At 48.7% G+C, this 24,029-nt stretch overlaps 1 protein-coding gene across 1 annotated transcript; it reads right to left on the minus strand.

Moving 5' to 3' along the window:
- Window positions 1-5,085: 5,085 nt before the first annotated feature.
- LOC140532101 (SUN domain-containing protein 2-like) lies at window positions 5,086-22,703 on the minus strand. The gene is made up of 17 exons (XM_072650646.1): window positions 22,573-22,703; window positions 21,696-21,895; window positions 21,005-21,139; window positions 20,660-20,755; window positions 20,296-20,389; window positions 18,734-18,830; window positions 17,994-18,089; window positions 9,321-9,572; window positions 9,089-9,166; window positions 8,318-8,361; window positions 7,801-7,966; window positions 7,265-7,486; window positions 6,999-7,083; window positions 6,674-6,789; window positions 6,355-6,522; window positions 5,443-5,535; window positions 5,086-5,199 (listed from the first exon to the last, which is right to left on the minus strand). Exons 1-17 carry the CDS (start codon window positions 22,701-22,703, stop codon window positions 5,086-5,088), a joined length of 2,187 nt encoding a protein of 728 aa, XP_072506747.1.
- Window positions 22,704-24,029: the final 1,326 nt, after the last annotated feature.

Raw genomic sequence — 24,029 nt, forward strand, 5'->3', positions numbered from 1 at the left:
ATGCTTTGCCAAGAAACACAAGAAGGAGCTGAAGAAGATGTAAACCAAAAAAACCAAACAATTCCCAAGGTCCAAGCAGAAGCCATGAAGCCACCAAGGCCTTCGAGGTCAAACTTCTTAGGGCTAAGATCCCTGAGGCGAGTGCCCAGCATGCTGGCCACAAGGTGGCCACTAAGCATCCAGGCCCTAGGGTTGCCACCAAACGTCCAGGCTTCAGGATCATGAAGCCTGACTCTAAGGCTCCAAAGCGCACTGACCTTAAGGTCACCAAGTCTGCCATCAAGGTCACCAAGTCTGATCCCACGGCAGCCAAGTCTGATTCTAAGGACACAGAGCCCAGTGATTCCAAGGCTGGGAAGCCTGCTGAGTCCAAACCCAAAGATGCTGGAGCTAAAATTGCTAGTCCCAAGCCTTCAAAAGAGATGTTTCAAAATGAAAGAACTTGTTTAAATCCTAAAACATCATTTTCCCCCAGCCATGGTATGATTCTTCACTACTTTGTACAAATAAAATAAATGGTGAGTCATAAGAAAACAACAGTGCACAGGAGATGAGGCCTGGACTAGGGTAGGGGCAGCATCAGAGAAGAAAGTTCTGTTTTTGAAAGATGCTGCAGAGGTGAGCCTGAGGAGAGATGGTGCCAAGGTGAAATCTGCAAGAGACGTTGAAGGGTGAAATCTGCATGACATATTGGAGAGGTGAAACCGATGAGAGATGCTGTAAAGATGAAATCTGTGAGAGATATTGGAGAGGTGAAATTGATGAGAGGTGCTGCAAAGCTGAAATGGACAAGAGATGTTGGAGAGGTGAAATTGATGACAAATGTTGCAAAGCTGAAATGGACAAGAGATGTTGGAGAGGTAAAACTGATCAGAGATGCTGCAAAGATGAAATCTGAGAGATGTTGAAGGGTGAAATCTGCAAGGGATGTTGGAGAGGTGAAACTGATGAGAGGTGCTGCAAAGCTGAAATCCACAAGAGATGTTGCAGAGGTAAATTGGACAATCTTTGGCAATCCCTTGGACAGAAGTTAGGATTTGAAGATGATGCCAAGGTTAGGAGCCTGGAAGATGGTGGTGCCCTCTACAGTAATAGGGAAGGTAGGAGGGGAAAGAATAGGGGGAAGATGAAGAGTTCTGTTTTGGACATGTTGAGCTGAAAATATCTACACGACATCCAATTTGTGGCATCAACAAAGCAACGAGAGATGAAAGACTGGAGGTCAGCACAGGGTTTTAGGCAGAATAGGTAGATTTGAGAAATCATGAGCATGGAGAGGGTGATTCAATCCATGACAGCTGATGAGATCACTGAGTGAAGTAGAATGAAGAGAGAAGAGTAACGGACCCAGGATTGAATCCAGGGTCTTCTTCTCCTTCCCACTCTTTTCTCTCCAGGTTTTCATGAGTCCAACCTCACCTGTTTTTCTTCCTTCATGTTTGACTGCCCTTTCTCAGTCTCCTGGTCGGGATCTTCATCCAGGTCATGCCTGTTAAGAGGCTGGGCTCCCTAGAGCTCTGTAAAATCTCTGCATCTCTGCCTACTGGATTGGACAGGTTACCTTTAGGTAATTGTAGGACCCAGATTAACTTACTTTCCTTTTTAAACTCTTCCCCCCCACCACTCCCCCCTTAAGTTAGAAGCATAGAGGCAAAGGTTTATTAACCTCACTCTCCCTTCTCTCCCATCTCAAGGTGAGCTCCAGCCTATTCTAAATGTCCCTTAGGTAACCCTGATTTTATGTTCTTGCCCCATTTGTGCTTTGTGCCTCAATGAGACATTATGGGCAAGTGACTCTGGACAGAGAATCCTGAACTCTCCCTTCCTGTTCACTGCTTTATATAAGGTGCATGAGTTCATCAAGCAGGTGGGAACTGCTCCATCAAGAAAGCCATTTCCAACCTCAGTTGAACAAGCACTTTTTCAGACTCTGAGCACTATCTCTCCTTTGGTCCACGAAGCAGTTTGTTTTCGTGACAGGAGGGCAGAACTGCACAGGATAAAAATGTGCATTTCCTGCCTACGCTGCCAAGATCCCAGATCCCTTGTAAAATGGTGTCTGATGAGCTGCTAGTCTTTGCTTGGATCAGAGCAATTCTGCAAAGTGCAGTCAGATTTTAGCACAGTCTGAATCTCAGATGACAGGTGGATTTGGAAAGGGTTAACGGGTTACATTGCCCTACCTGTCGAGTGCTGGCTAATGAGCTGATGCCAGCTCCCTGGGAGGTCTCAGGGGAATTGTCCTGATTGTCCCAGGGATCTCCCCTTTTCTCCGTGCTTGTTCAGCATTTTTATCAACGACTTCAGTGAAATAGCACAAGGTGTGCTTGTCCAAATGTGCCAATGCTAGAGCTGGGAGGGAGGGGTCGAGATGTCACATGACTGATAGGATGGAGGAGGTTTCAGCTAGCTAAAATTTAGGATTCTATCCAAATGAAAATATCCAGTGGAGGTAAAAGCAGAGTCCTCAACAAGAATTAGAAAAGAAAAACCAATGAGTGGGGGAGGGTGATGCAGCCATGGCTCCTGTTAAAGGATTTGGGGATTTTAGGGGATAGCAGTGTCTGTGTGAATCACTAGTTAAACTTGATGGTTGGAATGACCAGTGCCTTCCTGAGGGGCATGGAGAGGCCTACGATCTAGGAAGGGGGGTCAGTAACAGGTCAGCCCAAGTCTGTCCTGAGGAGACCACAGCTAGAGGGCAGTGTTCAGGCATGAGCATCACAGTGTGGGAAAGAAATGACCAAGGTGAGGTGCATTCAGAGAAGGGTGAACAGAATGATGAAGGGCTCCAAGAACATGGTGTAAGGCCCTTGAGAAGCTGTCAGAGGACCATGAGAACTGTCTTCAGGTGGCACAGGAGATGGAACTCTGCACCTGGAAGCAGGAAGATCCAAGTTCAAATTCTCCCTCAGATACTTACCAGCTGTGTGACCCTGGACAAGTCATTTCACCTCTGTGCCTACATTTCCTCATCTGCAAAATGGGTCTAGAAATGGTGCCTACCTCACAGGGTTGTTGTGTGGATCAAAGGAGATATTTGTAAAGTGCTCGGCACAGTGGCTGGCACGCAGTAGCCACTCTCTAATGCTACTATTTGAAAAGTGATGTGGAAGGGGGATTAGCGTGTTCTGCTTGACCCAGGATGAAAGAACGAGGAATAGTGGGTGGAAGATGCCCAAAGATAGATTTCAGCCTGATTTCAGGACAAATTTCCCAACAACTTGAGCTGTCTGAAAGTGGAAGAGGACGCCTGGCAGTTTGTGACGTGTTTAACCCTTGCTGGAGGCTGTCAAAGGCATGCTGGTGACCCCTTGTTGAGAAGGCTGTAGAGTATATTCTTTCTTTACACCTGAGTTGAAGTGAATAGCAATGCTCAGATAAAGTGTCTGCTGGGTGGCAGGCCTTGTGCTAGCTATGGGGGAGACCAAGGCAGACACAAAGCTCTTTTCCTTAGAAAGCTGTCCTGCTCCTGAAAGATGGAGCAGGCACACAGAGGAATGTCTGTCTGGATAGGTGTGTGTTTATGTATGGATATGCAGACACACACAAGGAAGTATAAAACATCAATTTGGGCACACTGAGGGAGGATTAAGACCAGGAGAGGCCTTGGGTGAGCTTTAAAGGAGCAGGCAGAAATGAGAAAGCCTCCTCTGGTTCCCTTACCTAGCTTTGCTTCTCCCAGCCCAGGCCTGGGCTTAGCTCCCTCTCGATGCCCAGGACAATCCCTCCCAGGCCTCACTCAGCAGCAAGGAAGCCGCCCTTTAACCAGGGAGTTTCTACCAGAATACCACCTTCTTTTCCCCACTACTCCAAGTTGGCCTCAAGAGCAACAGGTGGACAAGGAGAAGCCACAGATCCCAGAGAAAATTTATATTTGCATAGGCATAAATTAGAATTTGTTGATTAAAAAATCAAAGTAAAGAATTAAACAGTAGCCTTTGTGATGGGGAAGAACTAAGACCCCATCTGTAGGTTCCTACGCAGGGCTGCTCAGACACCAGCTTCCTGGTAAGCGAACAGAAGCAGAGGGAGCAAACTGGGTTGAGGGCCAGCTAGGGTCAGCCTGCCACTGTCTGCTGGTGACCCCCAAAGCCTGCAGATGAGTGAGTGCCCCTGCTTGCTTCAGGGACCAGTGGCCAGCCCTGTGGTGTGAAGGCCTGCCTTCCCTCCTACAGTAAAAGGCAGGAAGGATGGCAATGTCACTGTGAGGATCCGTGCCTGACAGCCTGCCCCCCACCCCAAGCTGGAGCTGGAGTGAATATCACCCTGGGCCCCAGGGGGAGGAAGCCGGAAATGAAGCCCGTAGCTTTTCTGTCTGATAACAAAGAACAAAGAGATCTATGTATAAATATAAATATCTATCTATATACATAATACAATGGGCCCGCAGGGCCAAAGAATTTGCCCTTCCCCTCCCATCCCAGCCTTAACTCCAAAAAACTAACCCCAACTCTATCCCAATAAACTTAACACCAGGGAATTGTGGCCAGTCCCAGATACTTCAGATTTCAAAGACTGCCCCCATCATGCCCCATGGTAAAGAGAACTATGCATGCTACCATGGACGGGAGCTTTAGCCACCTGCTGGGGCATGCCCAAGACAGACTGTCTACCAGTCTGCCCTTTGGAACTGCCCAAGTTGTCATGCCCTCAATAAACCAAGTTCTTTGACCTAGACTCTTGGGCAAGGTAAGCTAAGGTGGCCTAAGCTGTGGTTCTGAGTGCTGCTGAGCATAATAAGGCCCTCATGATGTCTTGACTCACACCTTCAACATATCATACATAGCTGTGTATACACCTCCTGAGGGCAGGCAGGGCCTGGTAGGGAGCTGGGCCACCTGACCCTCAAGAGGATGGGGAGTGAAACAAATAGCTGAGCTGGTGATCTCCTCTCCATCAGAGAGGGCAGGGTGGGGCCAAACTGCTCCATGGTGGTAGGCTCCCACCTTGTATCTCTCCCAGAAGCCACAGTGGCCATAAGGGATGAAGTGTGGGAGAGGGCGAGAAAGTGGGATGAAGTGCTTGCTGGGGGAGGGGAGGGGCTGAAGGGGGAAAGAGGGGAAAGGCCCTGGGGGGGAGAGGCTAATTAGCAGGCTTCCCATGGACCCGGAAGCGGTAAATGCAGGTGTACTCAGGGTGACCCCAGTTGCTTAAGATCCGAAGTTCGACCACCTGGTATGGGGCTGTGTCATTGCCCTGTGGGAAGAGGAGACTGGGGTCAGGAAGGCTCGTGATCCCTTGGTGGACATCCTGACCCCAGAGCCCGTCCCCCCCAGGCCTTCTTCAGTGGCTGAATGTTATCCCTCAGGTTGCTATCAGAACCATGGGGTCCTGGCTCAAACTGCAGCTCCTAGCAAAGCCACAGCATCCCCATGGCTGGTGAACTAGCCTTCAAGAGCACCAGCCTCCCTGGGACACTGTGGGGCCAGCCCTCCATACCTGAAAGTGGAAGGTCTGAATGGACTCCCCAGCATTATCATAGGTAAAGTGCCCGAGGGCCACCCCTTCCGACTGTGAATCTTCATTTAGCCCCTACAGAGAAGGAAAAGCAAAGGGAAGGGATGGATGGATGGATGGATGGATGGGAGGGGGTTAGAGGAAAGGTCATGCTGTTAGGACATGAATCCAGATCTATCCAGGGAGGCAAAGGAAGGGGAGGTTGTGGAGGAGGAGGTGGAAGAGGAGGAGGAAGGGGGTGTAGGGGGGGATACATTGGGGAGAGTAAAGGGGAGAAAGGAAAAGCCACCATGATGTTTCCTTCTTTGGTCCCCTCACCTTCCAGCATCTCTCACTAACTCAGTAGACAGATCCTTTTCCCTCCAAGCCCCTGGCCTCCTTCTCTGCCTCTTCCCCTAAGCTGCTGAATGGCTTGGGACACACAATTTAATTGTAGGTGCCTCAGTTTCTTCATCTATCAGGATTTAGGTCCTGAAGCATCCTGTTCCCCTACACGTTTCTTCTTCTCCTCTGGCTCCACTTTTTTCACCCACATCCTCCTTATGAGGACATTCCAACTCTGCCCTAAGGAGGTGACTGTAGGGAATGGTGCTCATCATCCCCACTCAGCTCCCCCATGGGACACCTGGCCATGGAGGCACCCATGTATAAAGGAGTTGTATAAAAGGACCCTGAGACAGCATTGAAATCTTGACTGCTGTCAGCTGTCCTCTTCTGGCTTCTCTCTAAGAAGAGGGGGAGCAGGGAAAGGGCTGGTTGTGGAGTCCAGAGACCAGCCTCAATATCCCAGCTGTAAAATGGGCACATCCTTCCATTCCTCACCTCACAATGCTGCTGTTAAGAAATGGCTGTCAGGCATACTGGAATGGAGAGCTGCAAGGCTCAGATACTCACCAAGATGACAAAATCCTTGGGGGCGCTAGGGATGTTGCTGATGGGAGACAGGGCTTTGGGTACATGCTCCAAGGTGACAGCACTGAGGTGGATGCGGGCAGATAATCGAACCACAGCAAAGCCCTGGGGGCCCCGGAATGCCCAGCAGTTGCCAGGGTAAACATCTGGCTGTGGGCAGAAGACAAGTCAGGTGACAAGTCAGGTGGGCAGCCAATGGAATAGATTTCCATTGTGTAATCCTCCCACCTTGAGAGCCCAGCCCCCACAGAAGGTGGGAGATGGCAGAGAGCCAAGCTGGGGGCCCTTTGTTCTGTCATACCTGGAGGATGGCTCTTGGGGACTGGAAATAGTACCACAAGGGGATGCCAAACAGACTGAGAAGGGCCGTCTTGGTATCATAGGTCTCTGAGCAGCGGCTACTGATGATGCTGGCCCCTGAAAGAACAAGAGGGAGAGAAGTGAGGTGGGGGCAGCTGAGGGCTGGCAGGACACAGAGGTAGTCCTGAAGATGAGGGGTCACTGCCAGGGCATCAGCCCTTCAACTGCCCCGTCCCATAAGGGGCATCATGAGTTTTTAATTCCTGCTGTCCCTTAATGGGCAACCATCATGTCCCCAGCCCTCTGGCTTTCTACAGGCTACCTACCTGAGGACTCCAGGGCATAATCCACTAGCCCAATGCGGTCTTCACTGTATCTCTTCAGGGCCTCATTCACAATCTGGTGCACATCCTAAAAGACAGGCATGGATGGACTCATGGGCCTAGCTGCCTGCAGAACTGGCCCAGCCCTTTCACCAGAGGGCCACGTGTGCTACCTGCTCTGCCAGGGCTTCCCCTTCCTTCCCTGGAGGCTCCTCTCAGGGCAAACCCATGACCTCCGACAGGCAGACAGGGAATGGGGCAGGCCTCACCTCCTCTGTGACCCCAGTCACTCCTTCCTTGTGAAGGGTCAGCCTCAGGCTGGCAGCAGCTTCACTGGCAGATTTGACCTGCCCTTCTGCCACCTGAGTGAGGATTCTGTGCTCCAGGTCCCGAAGTTGGGCCTGTACCTCCTCCAGCTGAAGAAGCCCAGCCTTAGCGCCCTTGTCTCGAAGAAGGTACTGACTGATCCAGGCTGGGAACTGAGACTCCACCTAGAAACCACCAGAGACCATCCACAAAACAGTAGAGGTAAGGAAGAAAGAGGGCCGGGACAGGGGACCTGGGGAGGGGGTGTCTAGAAAGACTCTGAGAGCTCAGAGCCTATGCATGTCTTCCTGGTGCCAGGGAAGGGACGGTTGTGAACCAAGTGACTGGCATTTTCCCACTGCTTTCAGGTCTACCAAAAAAGATCTCATTGGACCCCAGTGGACACCTTAGAGGGTTGGGTCTCCCTGGGCAGATGCTCAGGCAGCCCACCTTGGAGAGAGGGGCACATGTGGTCTAAGTGGTGGACTGGAGGACTCACATCACTGCGCAGGGCTGCCATCTTCTGTGGCCAAAGGTCTACTTCCTCTGCCACTGCAGCCTGTCTCTGGCTCAGGGCTGCCAGTTCCTGTCTCAGGCCAGCCAGCTGGGCCTCCAGTGGACCCATAGCCTTTAATATGTTTTCCTGGAGGGCTTCTTGGGCCAAACTAGACAGTGACAAAAGGAAAAGGGAAGGGCAGCCACTGGCTAGTGACACAGGATAGAGTCAAGCAGAACCACTATCAAAGGGAAAGAACAGAACCAGAGATCTGGGTGCAAGTCTTCCCTGACATTTACTCCCTGTGTGACCCTGGGCAAGTCATTTCCCTCCCAGGCCTCAGGACCCTCATCTGCTCTCTGAGGTCCTTACCAGCTGGGATTAATCCTATGGACATGCTAACCCAAGTATTCTGGCTCTACTGACACCCCCCCAGAGAATCTCAGTGGTGCTTTCTCTGGTCTAGTTTTCTAGCCTTCCTTCCCTCCTCTTCTCTTTGCCAGTTAGTTTGGGGCCTTACCTCTGCCATTCAGATTTTAGCTGGAGCACCCAGCTTTCCAGCTCCTGTAAGGAAGATGATGGCACAATGAGACTGATGAAAACACCAAACCACACTCTGGGGACTCATTGTCTCCTCTGGGTGGACCCTCTGTCTGCTAAGGAGGATCTGAGTCTCTGCAAACTGTTGGGCTCCAGAAATCTTGACCTTGAGTTTGGGCTAGACCTTTCAAAGACTGGACTCCTCTCTTATCATCCCACCAAGAGGAGGCATCTGACAGAGACCCCAACTCAGCTGAGATTAGGCATGAACCACTTTCCCTAGAGTGGTGAGGTCACTTCTCAGTCCCTGAAAAGAGTTTCAAACTCAGCTGTTGAGTTACAGTCTTCTCATTGACAATCTTATCCCTCCCTAGTCTTCATGCATGGATGTGCTCAGTACAGGAAAGGGGTTCCAGAAAGGAGCTACAGGAGGAGGCTTAGGTTGCTTTAGATCAGTAAGCTCTCTGCTTATCCTTCGGACAAGGGGATCCAGAGTCCTCAGACAGGAGCTCTCAGGGACAATGAGTCAATCGAATATGCTCCCATACAAGTATGGAATCTGGCCAGAAACCTGTAAGCAAGTGTTAGGTCTACTGACAGCAGCACCAACATTTCCAGCTACAAGTGACCTCCCCCAAGACGTCTCTGCCCCCTCTCCCCCCCTCCCCGCACCCTTTCGCCCGCCCCCCCCCCCCCCCGCCCTCCATCCCCTGTGTCTCTGCCTCCAGAAGCGTCAGAGCTTCTGGATTACCTGGGATGCCTGAGAAATCTTCTTTAGAACATTATCCAAATCTTGCCGATGTTCTGCCCTGAGGGTGGTGAGTGCTTCCTGGAGACCACAAAAAAGGAGACAGGCGTTCAACAAGACCCAGAGAACTTGGCAGGTCCTGCCAAGCCCAGAGTGCTGCCTCACCTCAAGACCTCTATGCCTTCCACTAGCTGGGCTTGCCGACCTGGTCTTCTTAGCAGAGCGTTCTCCTCACCTGGATGTGGGCAGTGGTGTCCCTACGGAAGTCCTTCTTCAGGGTGGGTTCCCATCGGCTCATCAGGCCCTCCAGGACAGTTGAAATATCCTCGTGGCTCAGGCTTTTTCCACCTCCATTCCCACTGGCCCCCTGCAGCTCCAGCAACTCCAGCCTGATGGCCTCCTTCTGCCAACGTGCAGAGTATTCAGAAGCCAGAGTTTCCAGCCGCCTTTCTAGGGCATGAACCTTGGACAGGACATGCTGTTCAGCCTTGGGAACAAGGAGGAAAACACACAAAGATGAAAAGTCTCTTAGGAGGAGGAACAAGGAGCACTGGGCATTTGTTAAGCACCACTGTGTGCCCGAGGTGGGGCTGAGTGCTGAGAACACAAGGACCAAGAAGGAAACCTTTCTTGTGTACGAAGAACTTCCATTTGAATGGAGGAGACAAGGACATTAAAAGCCACCAGGTCGTTTAACTGCTGTCGGCAGATTTCTTCATTTCACACTTACGCTATTTACAAAAACGTAAGCATTGTTGGTCTCCGCCTGAGAATGGAAGTTCCTGGTCAATGGGAATGGTTTCATTTTGTGTACCTGTGTCCCCTAGGCCGGGACCCGGCACTGAGGAAGTGCTTAATAAATACATGTGGGTTGACAGGCTGACTGGAAGAAAGAGCACCAGAATGAATTCTCAGCATGGGGGCAGCCATTTGGGTAGGGTCACCGAGTGTGAAAGGAGTACAGAAGACCAATGAGGCTAAGGCTGGAAAGACAGGGTGGGGCTGTTTTCCTCTGGGGGGCAAAGGGGAGGCCCTGCCATTGACTGAGGAGGGAAGTCACTTGGTCTGCTCTGTTCTTAAGGAAAGTTCCTTTGAGAGCAGAGTGCAGAACAGACTGGAGGCAGGGAGGCCACTCAGGACACTGCGGCAGTGAGCCAGGAGAGTGATGAGGGAGGGCCAGGGTCACCAGGGTCGAAATGTCGAAGAAGCTGAGAGAGCTCAGGGCAAAAAGCCAGGTCAGAGACCTCCCCAAGAGGTACAAAGGAGGCTAAGCATGCAGAAGGTCCCCTCCCCACCAACCACACAGCACAGGGGCAGAACCAAGAGAACAGAGGGAGGATGGGCATTTTTGATGAGCCCAGCCCACCTCCTCTCTAACCATCTAGATAATGTGCCAGACCACATTCTCATGAGGAAAGCCAAGAAAACATCCCTGTGCGTCATTTCTCCAGCCCAGGGAAGCTTAAGAAATAAGAGAGCTGTGGACACTGAGGTGGGGGCTGGCCAGGAGCCCAACATAATGGCAGCCAGGACAGTGGGAAGCATTTCATTGCCCAAGGATGGTAAAAGGGCTAGAACTGAATCCCTGAGCAGGAGCAGATCCCAGGCTATCCTGGGAGCATGAAGGGGGCCAAATGACTCTTCTAGGCTACAGACGTAGGGCTGAGAGGAGCAGTTATGAGTGAGCGAGGCCCTAGCTGAGCACTGATCAAGAAAGGGGTTCTGCAAAGAGGTTCTGGACCTGAGCCCCAGAGCACAGCTGGGGACTCAATGTTCACTTTTAGTCCTGCAGTGGGATACCTCGGGTAGGAGACCCAGACGCAAGAAGAGTCAATAAGTTCGGTCCCTCTGAACCTGCAGAACCTCAAAGTGTGCTAACAATGACTGAGTCCAATAACATTCTACAGAAACTCCAGCACCCGCAAGCCAGAAGACCTAAACCTGAGTCAGGAACTTGCACAACTCAGACAAGAATAGCAGTGAACAGATATCACCACTATGGAAGCACTGAAAGTTTGCGGACTGAACTAAGAAAGCCCAGAGGTGAGCTGAGCCCAATGCCAACATCAAGTTCATAGTCAAGAAATAGGCTGGAAGAATGAGTAAACAAAACTGAACCTGACCACAAAGGGCTACTATGGCTCAAGACAGAAAGACAGAAGAAGCCAATGACTTGAAGATATCTTTAAGCAAATCCTCCAAGAAAAAGGGTAGATTGGATAAGAGTTGAACAAGAATTCCTAGAAGAGTTAAAGAATGAGATAAAAATGAACAAAAAGTGATTTTAAGAGTGGAAGAGGAAAAATTTTTAAAAAGCGGTACAAGAAAGATATGAGAAAAGAATGAATAATTAGTAAAAGAGGCACAAAAATACTGAATTCCTTAAAAATTAGAACTGAGCAAATAGAAGCTAATAACTCTAGGAGACAACAACAAAAAATAAAATCAATTCAAGAGAAAATGTATAGGATCTCATACAAAACTCCAATGACCTAGAAATGGATTGAGGAGAGAGAATTGGAGAGTCATTTGTCTATCCAAAAGCCAGGAACAAAAAAGGAGCTCAACATAATATTTTAAGATATTACAAAGGAAAATGCCCAGATGTGTTAGAATCAGAGGGCAAAGTAGAACTTGAAACCACAAATCATTTCCTGAAAGAAACCCCTACATGAAAACTCCCAGCAACTGTTCTAAATCCAGAACTGCCAGGTCAAGGAGAAAATTCTGCAAATAGCCAGAGAGAAATAATCCAGTACTGTCAGGACACATGAGATTTAGAAGCTTCCACATTAAAGGAGTACAGGGCTTGGGATATCATATTCTGGAGTGGAAAAGATCTAGGATTAGAGCCCACAATAAGATTAAACTACCCAGCAAAACTGTGTATCGTCCTACAGGGGAATAAGGACCCTTCGTGAAATAGAGAACTTTCAAGCATTCCTGATGAAAAGACCAGAACAGAATAGAAAATTTGACATTCAAACACAGAACTCAGGAGAAGAATAATAAGGTGAACATGAGTGAGAAATCACAAGTCACTAAAAAAGGGCAAATTGTTTAGATCCCTTGTGTGGCAAGATGATACATGTAACCACTTCAGAATTTTATGATCACCACGGGTCCTAGAAGCAGTCTAAATAGATAGCGACCTGAATGACTGTATTATGTTGTGAGGATCTCAAAAGAATGGAAGGGTGGAGAAGAGAAATGCACTGGAAGGTTGTGGGGAAGGAGAGAAAGAATGGGGAAAGTTATCTCATAAATGGGGTGCACTAGAAAGAGTTTATACAATGGGAGGGACAGAAGAGGGGAACAGGCAACACGAACCTTATTCTCATCTGAACTGGTTGAAAGAGGGAAGAATACACATACACACACAATGAGATGGAGAGATTCATTTTACGCAAGGAGAAGTAGGAGGAAAAGCGTCTAAGAGAAAGGTGAGGGGGAGGGAAGAATGACGGGATAGATTAAGGGAGGCAAAGGTCAGAAACAAAAGACTACTGAAGAAGGGACAGAGTAAAAAACAAAAGGATGAGTGTAAAAGAATAGCATGGAAAAAAATATACATTTAATGAACACAACTGTGAATGGGAATGGGATGAACTCACTCATAAAATGGAAGAATACAGTTGAATGGATTAGAAACCAGAATCCAACAATATGTTATTTACAAGAAATATGCTTGAAACAGAAAGATACACAAATAGAGGAGTTGGAGAAAAAGAATGGATCTTACAGAATGGATCCTAAAGAATGGATGAGTCAAAGAACAAATCATAGAAATGGTTAACAATTTCATGGTGACAATGACATAACTAAATTTTGGGGATGCAGTCAATGCAGGACTTAGAGGGAAATGTATATTTTCAAATGCTTACATCAATCAAAGAGACAAAGAAACAGATTAAAGAATTAGACATGCAACTAAAATATTTAGAAAACCAACAGATTAATCCCTTCCCAATTAAACACCAAAATTAAAATCTTGAATCGATAGAAAGATGAACGAAATTGAAAGAACAAAACCCCAATGAACTAATAAATAAAACTATAAGCTTTGAGAAAAACAATTAAATAGATAAATCCTTGGCTAATTTAATTTTTACAAAAGAAAACCAAATTATTACATCAGAAAATGAAAACAGTGAATTTACAATCTATGAAGAGAAAATAAAAGTAATTACTAGGAGCTTTGTTGCCCAACTACATGCCAATAATAAAAATGAAAATCTAAATGAAATGAATTTTACAAATATAAATAGTCCTGTTTAACAGAGCCCTTAAATAACCCCATCTTAGAAAAAGGAACGAAACAAGCTATAAATGATCTCTCTAAGAAAAAACCCCAGGACTAAATCAAATTTTTCCAAATGATTAAAAAGTAATCAATTCCAACACTAAATAAACGATTTGAAAAACAGGTAAAGATAGAATCTTATCAAATTCTTTCTATGACAAAAATATAATCTTGATACCCAAACCAAGGAGAGTCACGTCTCCCCAAGAAAGGGAACTATAGATCAATTTCCTTAATGAATATTGATGAAAAATATTAAATGCTAAGAAAGGAGATTACAGGAATATATCACAAAGATATATTGTGACACTGTGACCAAGCTGGATTGATACCAAGAAGTTGGGCCTGGGTCAATTATTAGGAAAACTATAAATGTAACTGATTATATCAATAACATAAACAACAAATTTATATGATTTCAACAGGTGCAGACAAAGCTTTTGACAAAATGCCTCATCCCTGTTGAAAAACACTAGAAAGCACAGGAATAAATGGAGTCTTCTTTAAAATAAGTATTATCTAACTAAAACCAAGAGCAAGCATGATATGTAATGGGGATAAGCCTTCCCAGTAAGATCACGGTAAAGGAAGAAAGTCCATTGCCAACCATTGCTATTCAGTGTTGTACCAGTTACAGCAACTGCTAGATATAGCAATAAGGCAGAAAAGAAACTGAAGGGAAAAAACTGCAATGAGGAACCAAAACTATCTCTTTTGGTAGATGATACAATGGTTTACCAAGAGAACCCTAGAGAGTCATCTAAAAAACCAGTTTAAAACAAAACCAGTTCAAACAATTACTTAAAGAAAGTTGGAAGCCCATCAAAACCATCAGCATTTCTATATATTAATCAAGAAAATCCAGCAGGAAGAGATAGAAAGAGAAATTCCATTGAAAATAACTGTATACAATTGTATACTGTATACAACCTGAGAGTTTGCCTGCCAAGACACACACAGGAACTATATGAACACAATTACAAAACATTCTTCATACGTAGAGATCTCAACAGTTGGAGATGTACTCACTCCTCGTGGGTAGGTCAAGCCAGTAGCATAAAAATGATAAAACTACCTAAATTAACTTATTCAGTGCCATACCAATTGAACCACTAAGAAAGTTCTTTGGTAGCAAAGAACTCATTGACAGAGGAGTGGCTTATGGATACAAGGAAATATGACTATGCTGTACGAAGCCACAACTCTGCTTAATTAGAAGACTTACATGAACTGGGGAAAAGTGGAATAAATGAATGAGGAGAACAAGAAAACAAGCACCACAGACAACCATGGAAATGGAAAGAACAGAGATGACCCATGAGGATCTTCTTCCCTTCCCGTCCTGGCTAGGGTGGGAAATACTGGCAGGGAACCTGCATCTAATGCTGGGCTCGCCTGCTGTGTTCTGCTGAACTTTTCTTCCCCTTTTTGGTTTATTCTTTTGCTTAAGGGCTGGCTCTGTGGGAGGGCAAAATGGGAAGGATACACTGAGCAAGGTGGGTCACATGAAAGCAAAAGCTAGAGACAAGTCTTCAAAGTCAGTGGGATGTGTGCGTTTGTGTGTGTGTGGGTGTGTGTGTGTGTGTAAAGATGTACCTAATTCAAAATGATTTTCACTAGTAGATCACACAAGCTTTGCAGGGTTTTTCCAAATTCCCTGCTTCTCTTTCTGAGAAGACACACTGGGAAAGGTAGGTTAAGTAAAAACCAATGATATCAAGAAAACTTTTGGAAACACACAACACGATGAGGAGACGTGAAAATGGTTTTCAGACTTTGTGGACATGGACAGGGTTAGAGTTGCTTTGCTTGTCCTGGCAAGGTAGAAGTTGTGGCACATTTCAGAGGCAGGAACAGCTTCCTAACAAGGTGAGTCACTGAGAGGGGAAGGAGCTGACTCAAGAATTTGGGGGCCTCCACTCTCAGGACTGAGCTGAAGAGGGAGGCTGAGGGCCCTTCCTGATGTTTGCCGTTTCACGGGGCCACTGTTTGTATCCTTTAGTCACCACCCTCTTCTTCTCTTGCGCCAGTGGCCTATTTTCAGATCCAGTGTTGCCTTTGGTTTCTTTGCTTGCCAAGAGCCGCTGGTCTCTGACGGAGGCAGCCTCTAGGATTGCTGGCCTTCTCACTGGAATGTGATGTTTTGGGGCAGCAGTCAAACATCCTTAGGAAACGATGCTATGAGTCAGTGTTCCTTTTGCCGTGCCTGAGTGGTTGACACATCTGAAGAGGAAGGACTGGAGCTGTTGGAGCTGTACGGTATGTTTTTTCCCCTTTTGTCCCCCTTTCTTCTAACTTGCTCGATTTTGACCTTTGTGGGGCCCAGTCACTGATCTGGTCCTTGATGCTGAAATGATTCGTGTAACCAGCATTTCTCATTCCGTGAAGATGGTCCTTTGGTTTCGTTGTGACATCTTTTGGTGCTGATCATGTATCCTGTGCCTGGGGACTTTCTTACTGACAAATAATAGTTGTGTCTTCTTCCCTTGCACGTTGTTTTGTGGACTTAGTACAATGACAGCCAACAAACACTGATACACTCCCACTAAGTGTAACAGGCTATGCCGAGTGTTGGGGTCACAAGGACAAAATGATCTTCTCAGCTTCCTCCTGGACTTCCTTTGCCCTCTGTTGCCTTATGCTCATTTGGAATAGCAACTATGGGGTTTTTTAGTTGCCTTTAAAAATGTGATGAAATCTAATCCTTGAGGCTGATTTGCCTCCTCCAAATTCTTCTGCCTGTGAGTGATCATTCCACTGATTGTTTTCCCCCCCACATCTGAAAAAAAAACTCCTTGCAGCTGACATGAGAAGTCAGACAAATCAAATTCTGACACTGGCTGTGTCCAAAATCGTGGACCTCATTGTGCATCTGACATCCAGCACCTCATCTGTTGCTGTTTCTAGAGCCATGTCCTTTATCCCACCACTCCATGTCACCCCTCAGATTACACTGGAATAATGTCAACCACTTAGACTGTGGTTGGACTGTGTGAGGACTGAGGGAGACCAAGTACTCTTTGTCCTTCTCTGAGGTCCCCTGACCTCTGTCCACAAACAGAAGGTGGCTGCAGAAGGCAAAGGTTGTTTGGTCTTTTTATCTGCTTCCCAAGTCATCATGACTCCCCAAATCCAATCACCTGGTGGCCAAGCTTCTGGTGGGCAGACACCAGGATCTGCACACAGCCTTCAAGTCTTCCCAGCTTGATCAACTCTGATAGTCTGGGCTCTGCTACCAATTTCTGGAGACCCCCCCCCCCTCCAGAATCACTTCACTGTGTGACAAGGTGTTAGGGAAGGCCTTTTCGGGGAGGCAACTATGATTTCAGTTGAAGGCAGCAGGGGAACGCGGGAGGCTGAGTCTTGAGAGGTTGGCATTGAACTGCCCCAGGTCCCAAAGCTAGCAAGTGGCAAAGCTCAAACTTGAGCCCAGGTTTTCTGACCCTGGCTCCCCAGGGATCTGCATATCCAAGGTGAGAGAGTCTCCTAATGCTGCTTGTGAGTGGCCCTGGTGCAAAGATTGATGAGTTTGGAGATGGAAATCCATGGATAAATCGAGGTTACTAAATGAAGGCTTCATTATAGCCTGGATTTATATTCTCATCTCTTGCCCCACAGCACAGACCATTAAGAAGAGACTGTCACCACTGAGATGAATGACCTATCTTCTGCATGACACACACTTGGCACCCAAACAGCAAAGACAAAGAAATGGAAACTACTGGCTTGCCCCCGAACTGGGCAAGAGCTGAATAAATTATGGTGTAAGGATTGAATACAACCGTGCTCTAAGAAACAATGAAATAGGTGGTATTGAGAGAAACCTGAGAAGACTTTGTATGAACTGGTGCAGAGCAGAGTGAGAAGAACCACAAAGAAGCAACTTTGAAAGACTTTAGAACTCTGATCGATGCAGTGACCAAGTACTTTTCTGGAAAATGACCCAACTTCTGACGGAGAGATGGCCTCAGGAGGCAGAAGGAGACATAGATCTTTTAGACATGGCCAAAAAGGGACTGGTTTGCTTAACTCTGCACATTTGTTACAAGTGGTTTGCTTTTCATTTTTCTGAATGGGTGGGAGAGGGAGAAGGGAAATAAAACAGACTTTTGTTCATTACAAAATGGAAACAAAAGCAGCTTCCTCTGGCTAATCCTGCTTCCCCCTCCTCTGATGCCTCATAGTGCTGCAGAGCTGTTTCAAAGACAGCGCTAGGAGAGGACACCACCTGGAAGATCCTGCCAGGCCAGAACTGTCTTCAAAGATGGTATGGTAATAGTCTGTATGGCTGCCATAGAAGAAACAGCATAGCCAACTCCCTCTACTGCTTCACTCCCATCTGTCCTGGTAGATCTCCATTGTACCTAGTTGTTTCCTCATGACTCGGGGACTCCTTCAGGGCAGGGACTGTGGGCTTGTTTGTTTGGGTTTGAATTCTTTCTTTGAATTCCCATCCCTTAGCACAGTGCCTGACACACAGTAGGCCACACTTAAGAAATGGTAGTGGACTGAGTGATTCTGGGGTTGATTGGAACAGACTTGGTTGTGAGCAGACTGTCTGCCTGTCCTGCACAAAGTGTTCCTGGCACTCACCCAGGCACTCACCTGGAAATATGGGGTGGATTCTCCTGCTTCCCACACCTCCTCTCTCCTGTTGCTGCCCTTTGCTGCCCACCAGGACAGCATAGCAGGGTGGAATGTCTGTAGTCCATAGGGGTAAAAATACCAAGCACCTAGCACATGGGAGGAAAGGCTAATGAAGGCAGAGGCTGAGGCACCAGAAGGGAAACATGTCCAGGATGAGGACCTACACCTGGACTGTGTCTGGCAGTGTCACATCCACATGGGCTCAGACCCTGGCCCAAGGAAGGTGCATGCATTATGGGCCCCATGATCTGGAAGGCAAGACCCTTCAGGAAAGGCATCTCTCATGATCCTTTCAGGAGTCATTACACACTTTTGGATTATGAGAAAAATGAGGGACAAGAAGCAGCTGGGGAGAGGACATGGAGAAGTCCTGCCTCCTGGTCCCAAGCCTGGTCCACATACAGCCCTGTCTCTTCTGGAGGATCAGAGTGCTTTCAGGAGATGCCAGCTGAATAGAGGTCCTGGTAACTGACAGCTTGTGGTGTCACCATTCCCAAGCTGGGCTTCATCTCATAGTAGGGGGTAAGTGATGTCATGGTTCCTGAACAGAGTACAGCTCTTTTGGGACCATCCAGGGAGGACCACCCTGTCCATTCTCCCCAGTGAGAAGGGGCAAAGGCCTCCAGAGCTGGCATTGGCTGTGTCCTGCCCAGCTAACCCATTCATTGTGGACTCAGCTCTTCTACCAGTTCCCCCACCCTCAAGTGCCTTGACAGTGACCACTGAGGGGGCAGATCAAACACCCATGTAAAGCCAGCACTGTCATAGTAGGCATGCAGCATGAGTCTGGGAGGCCTGCATACAGAAGATGCACAAGAAAGGCTTGTGGGATTGGATCAAGAGGAGGAGACACAGGCCGTCTATCCCATTTCAGGCACAAGAACTTTCCCATACAAGGCCTGGGTCCCTTTTCCCCTAAAGGCTAAAGGCTCCCCTTCAAAGCTCTGTCTTCCAGACTTGCGTTCAGCAGCCCTGCCCCCAAGCCCTTGTCTGTCTGGGCTGGCAGGGTGCCCTGGGGACTCAGCAAGGCTCACCGTAAGCCAGCGAAGCCAGAAGCAACAGCATCAAGAGAAGCAGAAACAACTTCTTCAGAGTTGAAAAGCTCCTGGATTTCATGGGGATGAAGGAGGAGACATTAGTGCCTGGTCTTCCCCACCAGATTCCTGTGCGACCCTCCCTGAGCTGCTGAGGAAACCAACAAAGGGTGTGCCCCCACCCTGGGACAGCTACGATGGGGAGCTCTGGGCTTTTATGGACAGCCCTCGAGGTCAAGTGGAAGGAGAAAATTTGACCTTGGTCAAATGTGTGAATGTTGTTATGAAAGGTGACAGGGCTGGTGGAAGGCATCTCCCTCCCAGGGCTCTCAGGAATGTGCTTATATGCTAGTGAATTGGGCAGGCTTCTTTTGGCTAAATCATTTCAGTGCTTGTCAAATTGGGACTTGGAAGGAGTAAGCCCTGACAAGGTTGGCTAGTCTCCCTGGGCCTAGCCTGTGGCCCCAAGAATCCAGAGCTAGATAGGGAACCTGCAGCCTGGAGATCACATGTGGCACTTGAGGTCCTCAAGGGTGGCCCTTTGACTGAATCTAGACTTCCAAGAACAAATCTCCTTAAGAAAAGGATTTGTTCTGTAAAACTTGGCCTCAGTCCAAAGGTTGCACCCCAGGACCTAGAAGGCTACATGTGGCCTGGAGAGCGCAGGTTCCCTACCCCTGCTCTAGAGGCTCCTGGACACAGCCCTGGAGGCTGCCTGGAAACCTGGACATGACCCCCCACAGAGAAACTGTAAGGATGGCCTGGCTACCCGAAGGACTGGGAAGAGACTACAACCCCTGGGAGCTCAGGACTTTCCAACTGGCCAAGGTGAAGCCACCAGAGTCAGTGGAGATGAGAGGCAGGAACTACTGAGGGGACAGCTCCTCCAAGATACTCAGGAATAGAGCAGCACCTGTGCTCATGGGGATTGGCATGTGCTGGGGAAGGGTTAACAAGCAGTTCTGAAGGAGGTGAAGGCACACACAACTTGTCCCATCTTCTTCTTCAGTCTAGATACCCAGAGGAGCCCTGACTGGTAGCTGACACTCAGGAGCAGGTTCAAGCTGGTTCCAGCTGATTCCAGCACACCCCTGACCCTGACCTGACCTTCTGTCATAAGATTCATGGCACAAAAGTCTCAAAAGCTGAACTGAGCTCAAGCGTGGTGAAGCTTTTTCAAGCATGGGTTCTTTGGTTCTGGCAGAGCCCAGGGAGGCCTCACTGACCTGGTTAAGACAAAGACGTCCAGCAGGGAGGCAGCTGTGGTCAGGCGGTAGCAGGTAGTGCCCAGCCACCAGTAGAACAGGCCAAAGAGCCAACCTGTAAAAGTCCCAGCAGAGGGGTTCAAAGGCTTCGCCCTCCTATCCCAGAGTTAGCTTGCTCCCAGCCTGCCCACTCTGCAGCTGCTCCTTGAATCTCCCAAGGCTTTCTAGCTGTGCCTGGGGATCCTGCCATAAAAGCCTGTCTCCACACACTGTCCTAGGGTTAGCACCCAGGCCTGGTGTGCCCCAGCATAGGAATGAGGAAGCTCTTATGGGCCCACAGCAGGGACTGCCCTGGGCAGTGTGCCCACCCACTCCCAGAACCCACCTGGAAAAGTGATGGCCACCCACAAGAAAGCGCCAACTTGGGAGGCAGCATTCCTTAATGAGGATGCTGAGCCAGGCTGGTCCATAAGTGTGTGCCCTGCAGGAAAGTGAAGACATGAGGAGCCACCCAGAAGGAGACACAAGTGGGCCTCAGGCATCCCCATTACCATGCTGAGGCTTGGGCCCTCCCAACCTCCAAACCCCCACCTGGAGCCAGACTGCAGAGTTCTCTATCCTTTTATCTGAAATCTATGTTCTCCCCATCCCCCCTGGATGGGGCACCCTTCAAAGTACACGGGGCAGCGTCCAGGGGATGGAGTTCCAGTAGGCAGGAAGTGCTGCCTACCTGCAGAGTCATCCTCCGAGGAGTATCCTGAGGAAGATCCATAGATATCATAGGTGACTTTGCCCTCATTCAGTCCATTGATCTTACTCTTCTCAGCACCTCCCAGGCCTCTCCTCCTCCTCACCAAGTCCCCACCTGCACAGAGCATGGAGGTGCCTGATAAGCAGGGAGCTTCAGGCTTCCAGCAACAGCAGCTGCCAGAGGTGGAACACCTGGCAGAACTTTTCAGAATTCAGACTTCCCACCCCTTTGGGGGTCTGAACCCAGAAGCACCCCCCATGTGGTTTAGGGCAGGAATGGAGTTCTGCACAAGGGCAAAATCTGGCCCCCTTCCTATTTCTGTATGAGGTAAGAACACTTTTTATGTTTTTAAGTGTAATGGAACTTTACTGAAACATGTAAAGATGATTTTTAGCTCATTGGCTGCACAAAACCAGGTGGCCTTCTGCCTTAGGAGGCATGGTTATTGTCACCCAGATCTGGAAAAGTGCCATCTATGGGACTGAGGGGCTTCAGGAGAATGGAAGGATCTCCCACCTGGGAGGATCCAGGGAGATGAGCCAACCTGGAGGAGTAAGGTAACTCCCAACAGACACTAGCCTCCTTAGGAATCTTTAGAAGACAGGGAGGAGCTTCCTTCCTTCTCCCCAGCCCAAGCCCTCGGGTTTGTCAAGCTCTGGCCAGAGCTCACCACGTTCACTCCAGTAGACATCGCTGTCCAGCTGATCTTGTAGGATGGAGCTTTTGTCCACCGAGGCGACCCGGGGGCCCCTGACGTAGGACTCGCTGACCACTGATTCACTGTAGTAGGTAGTGTGAGGATTGGAAGCAGGGCCCAGGTGAGGGGCTGGTGAGAGGCGTTTCACACTGCCAGATTTCCTCTTCAGAGTCCTGGGGGGCGCCAAGCATGAAGAGCAAAGGAAAGAGGGTGAAGGAGATGAAGCAGGAGAAAAACAGGGGGAGAAAGGCCTGGAGGAGGAAGAGACTTTCAAGGAGCTTCTAGGATGAAAAGAAATGATCCCCAAAGCCCTCTTCTGTTCTTATTCCTTCAACAGATGAATCCTTTATAACATTGGAACAAAACCCCAGCTCCCATGGGCCAGGCAGGGCCTCTTTCCAAATGGAACCACCATGATGAGGTACAAGAGGAGCTAAAGCCACCTGAACCTGTCTCCTCCCCCACAGGTCCATCACCCCCATGGCTTCCTATGCTCTTGCTAGGCCCTGCAGCTCACCCCAGAAACCGTGGGTACTGGGCCACATGATGGTTGTTCCCTGCCCAGCTTTAAGCCTCAGTTTCTGGCCCTCTCAATGCTCAAAGTCACCCCTCCCTAGTTCCTGTTCTCAGAGAGTGAAGGCAGCAGCAGCCCAGGTTGGGGTAGAAGGGGAAGAGACGGTGCTGGGGACAGGAAATTCTCGCATTTGTGGGGAAAGAAAGCACTAGAGTGATGTTTCCACCAAAGATGGGGGCAGGAAAGAAAGGTGCACATGGAAGCTGGCCAGGCCCTTGGCTGCCCTGAGTGGTTGTGATCTGGAAGATGACCTAGGGTCGCTGTGGAGTGGCTTACCTTAAGGGACTGTCCTTGAAGGCAGTGTGCTGACCAGCCACCAGGGAACTTCCTCCACTGCTGCTGCTGCTGCTGCCTCCATCATCATCAACATGGTAACGATGGCTCAGGCGCTGACTGCGTCGAGACATCATCAAAATCTCACTCTAGAAGTGCTAGAAATTCCTGGAAGAAGCAAAAAGTAATGAGAAGCTGTGCTTACTGACTGACTAGGTGTGATTTTCTGGGACCCCCTGAGAAGAGCCTGATGGGGGAGACGTTGAAGGGGAGGGATGGATTCCTCCAAAAGGAAAGCTGGCTGCACTGGGACAGAGAGGCGCTTTCCTAAAGAGTTTCTGAAGTGTCTCCCAGACGCTGAGGGTGGCTGCTCACCAGGGCCAAGCCTGCCAGCTTTGTGCCTGAGCTGGCCGTGACATCTTCTTGCAGGTGGCTTCCCTGGTGAAGCGCTGCCCTCACTCTCTCTCCAGCCTCCATTTGGAATGTCTCCCTTGGTGTCTTTACTGAATCTGGGGTTTTGACACTTGCCTTGGGATTGTTCTCAGGTCGCTTCACACACACACACAATTTCCTTCTCGCCATAGTTGTTAACTCTGAGGGAAAGGCCTGCTTTCCCTTCCATGTCTTTGTTTCCCCTCATCCCCAACAGCACCCAGTTCTGTGATCATTCTGGAGGGTGGATGGGGTCCAAGCTAACCATCAGATACTAACCCCACCCCTTAGGTCATGTGTTTCTTTAGTAAGAGCCCTCAATGGACAACTGGATTATTGAACTCATTTTACAAATGAGTAAACAGACAAGTGGTAAATTCTCCAGGGGTCCCCATACCTCTTTGGAGGAAGAGCCTCCAAAGCAGGCCCTGGGCCTTCCTGTCCCCCAGCTCCCTCAGCTCCAACCTCACTGCCTCCTCAGGGATTTCTGAATTGTCAAGGATTGCACAAGCAAAGTTTCAGTGACAGAGGGCTGATACAAAAGGGAGGCTGTCCCAGCCTTAGGAGACATGGATGTCATGAACATGAATTAGACCACCCCTAACTCAGATTACAGACGAGACCAGGTTGTAGGGGATCTCAGCTTGGTTTCCTAGTCTATCCATGCTATAAAACCATCTCTAATATACCCAACCTTGATTTTGGAGGGCCTGTGACTTTTGCCAGAAGCTGTATTCTGGGGGTTACTGCTTTCATTTCCAAGATGCTTGCTTGGGTCGTGGGACAGAGACCCCAATGGATGTCTCTGCCAGTTGGGAGAACAAGAAGGCCTGGTTTGGCTAGCAGGGAGAGTTCCTACTAGACTTGTCCTAAAAAGCAAGAAACCACATGTCTCCCTGGCTAAGGAAGCCCATTTGGTCGACCCGTGAGCTTCTCTGAAGATGGGGTGCCCACTTGGCAAGGACAGGAAGAGGGAAATCGGCAGCAGCCAAGGCAGACAGCTGGCCTGATGTCCCTTGCTAGCTTCC

This window comes from Notamacropus eugenii, chromosome 3, assembly GCF_028372415.1.
Source record: "Notamacropus eugenii isolate mMacEug1 chromosome 3, mMacEug1.pri_v2, whole genome shotgun sequence".
Lineage (NCBI taxonomy): Eukaryota > Metazoa > Chordata > Mammalia > Diprotodontia > Macropodidae > Notamacropus > Notamacropus eugenii.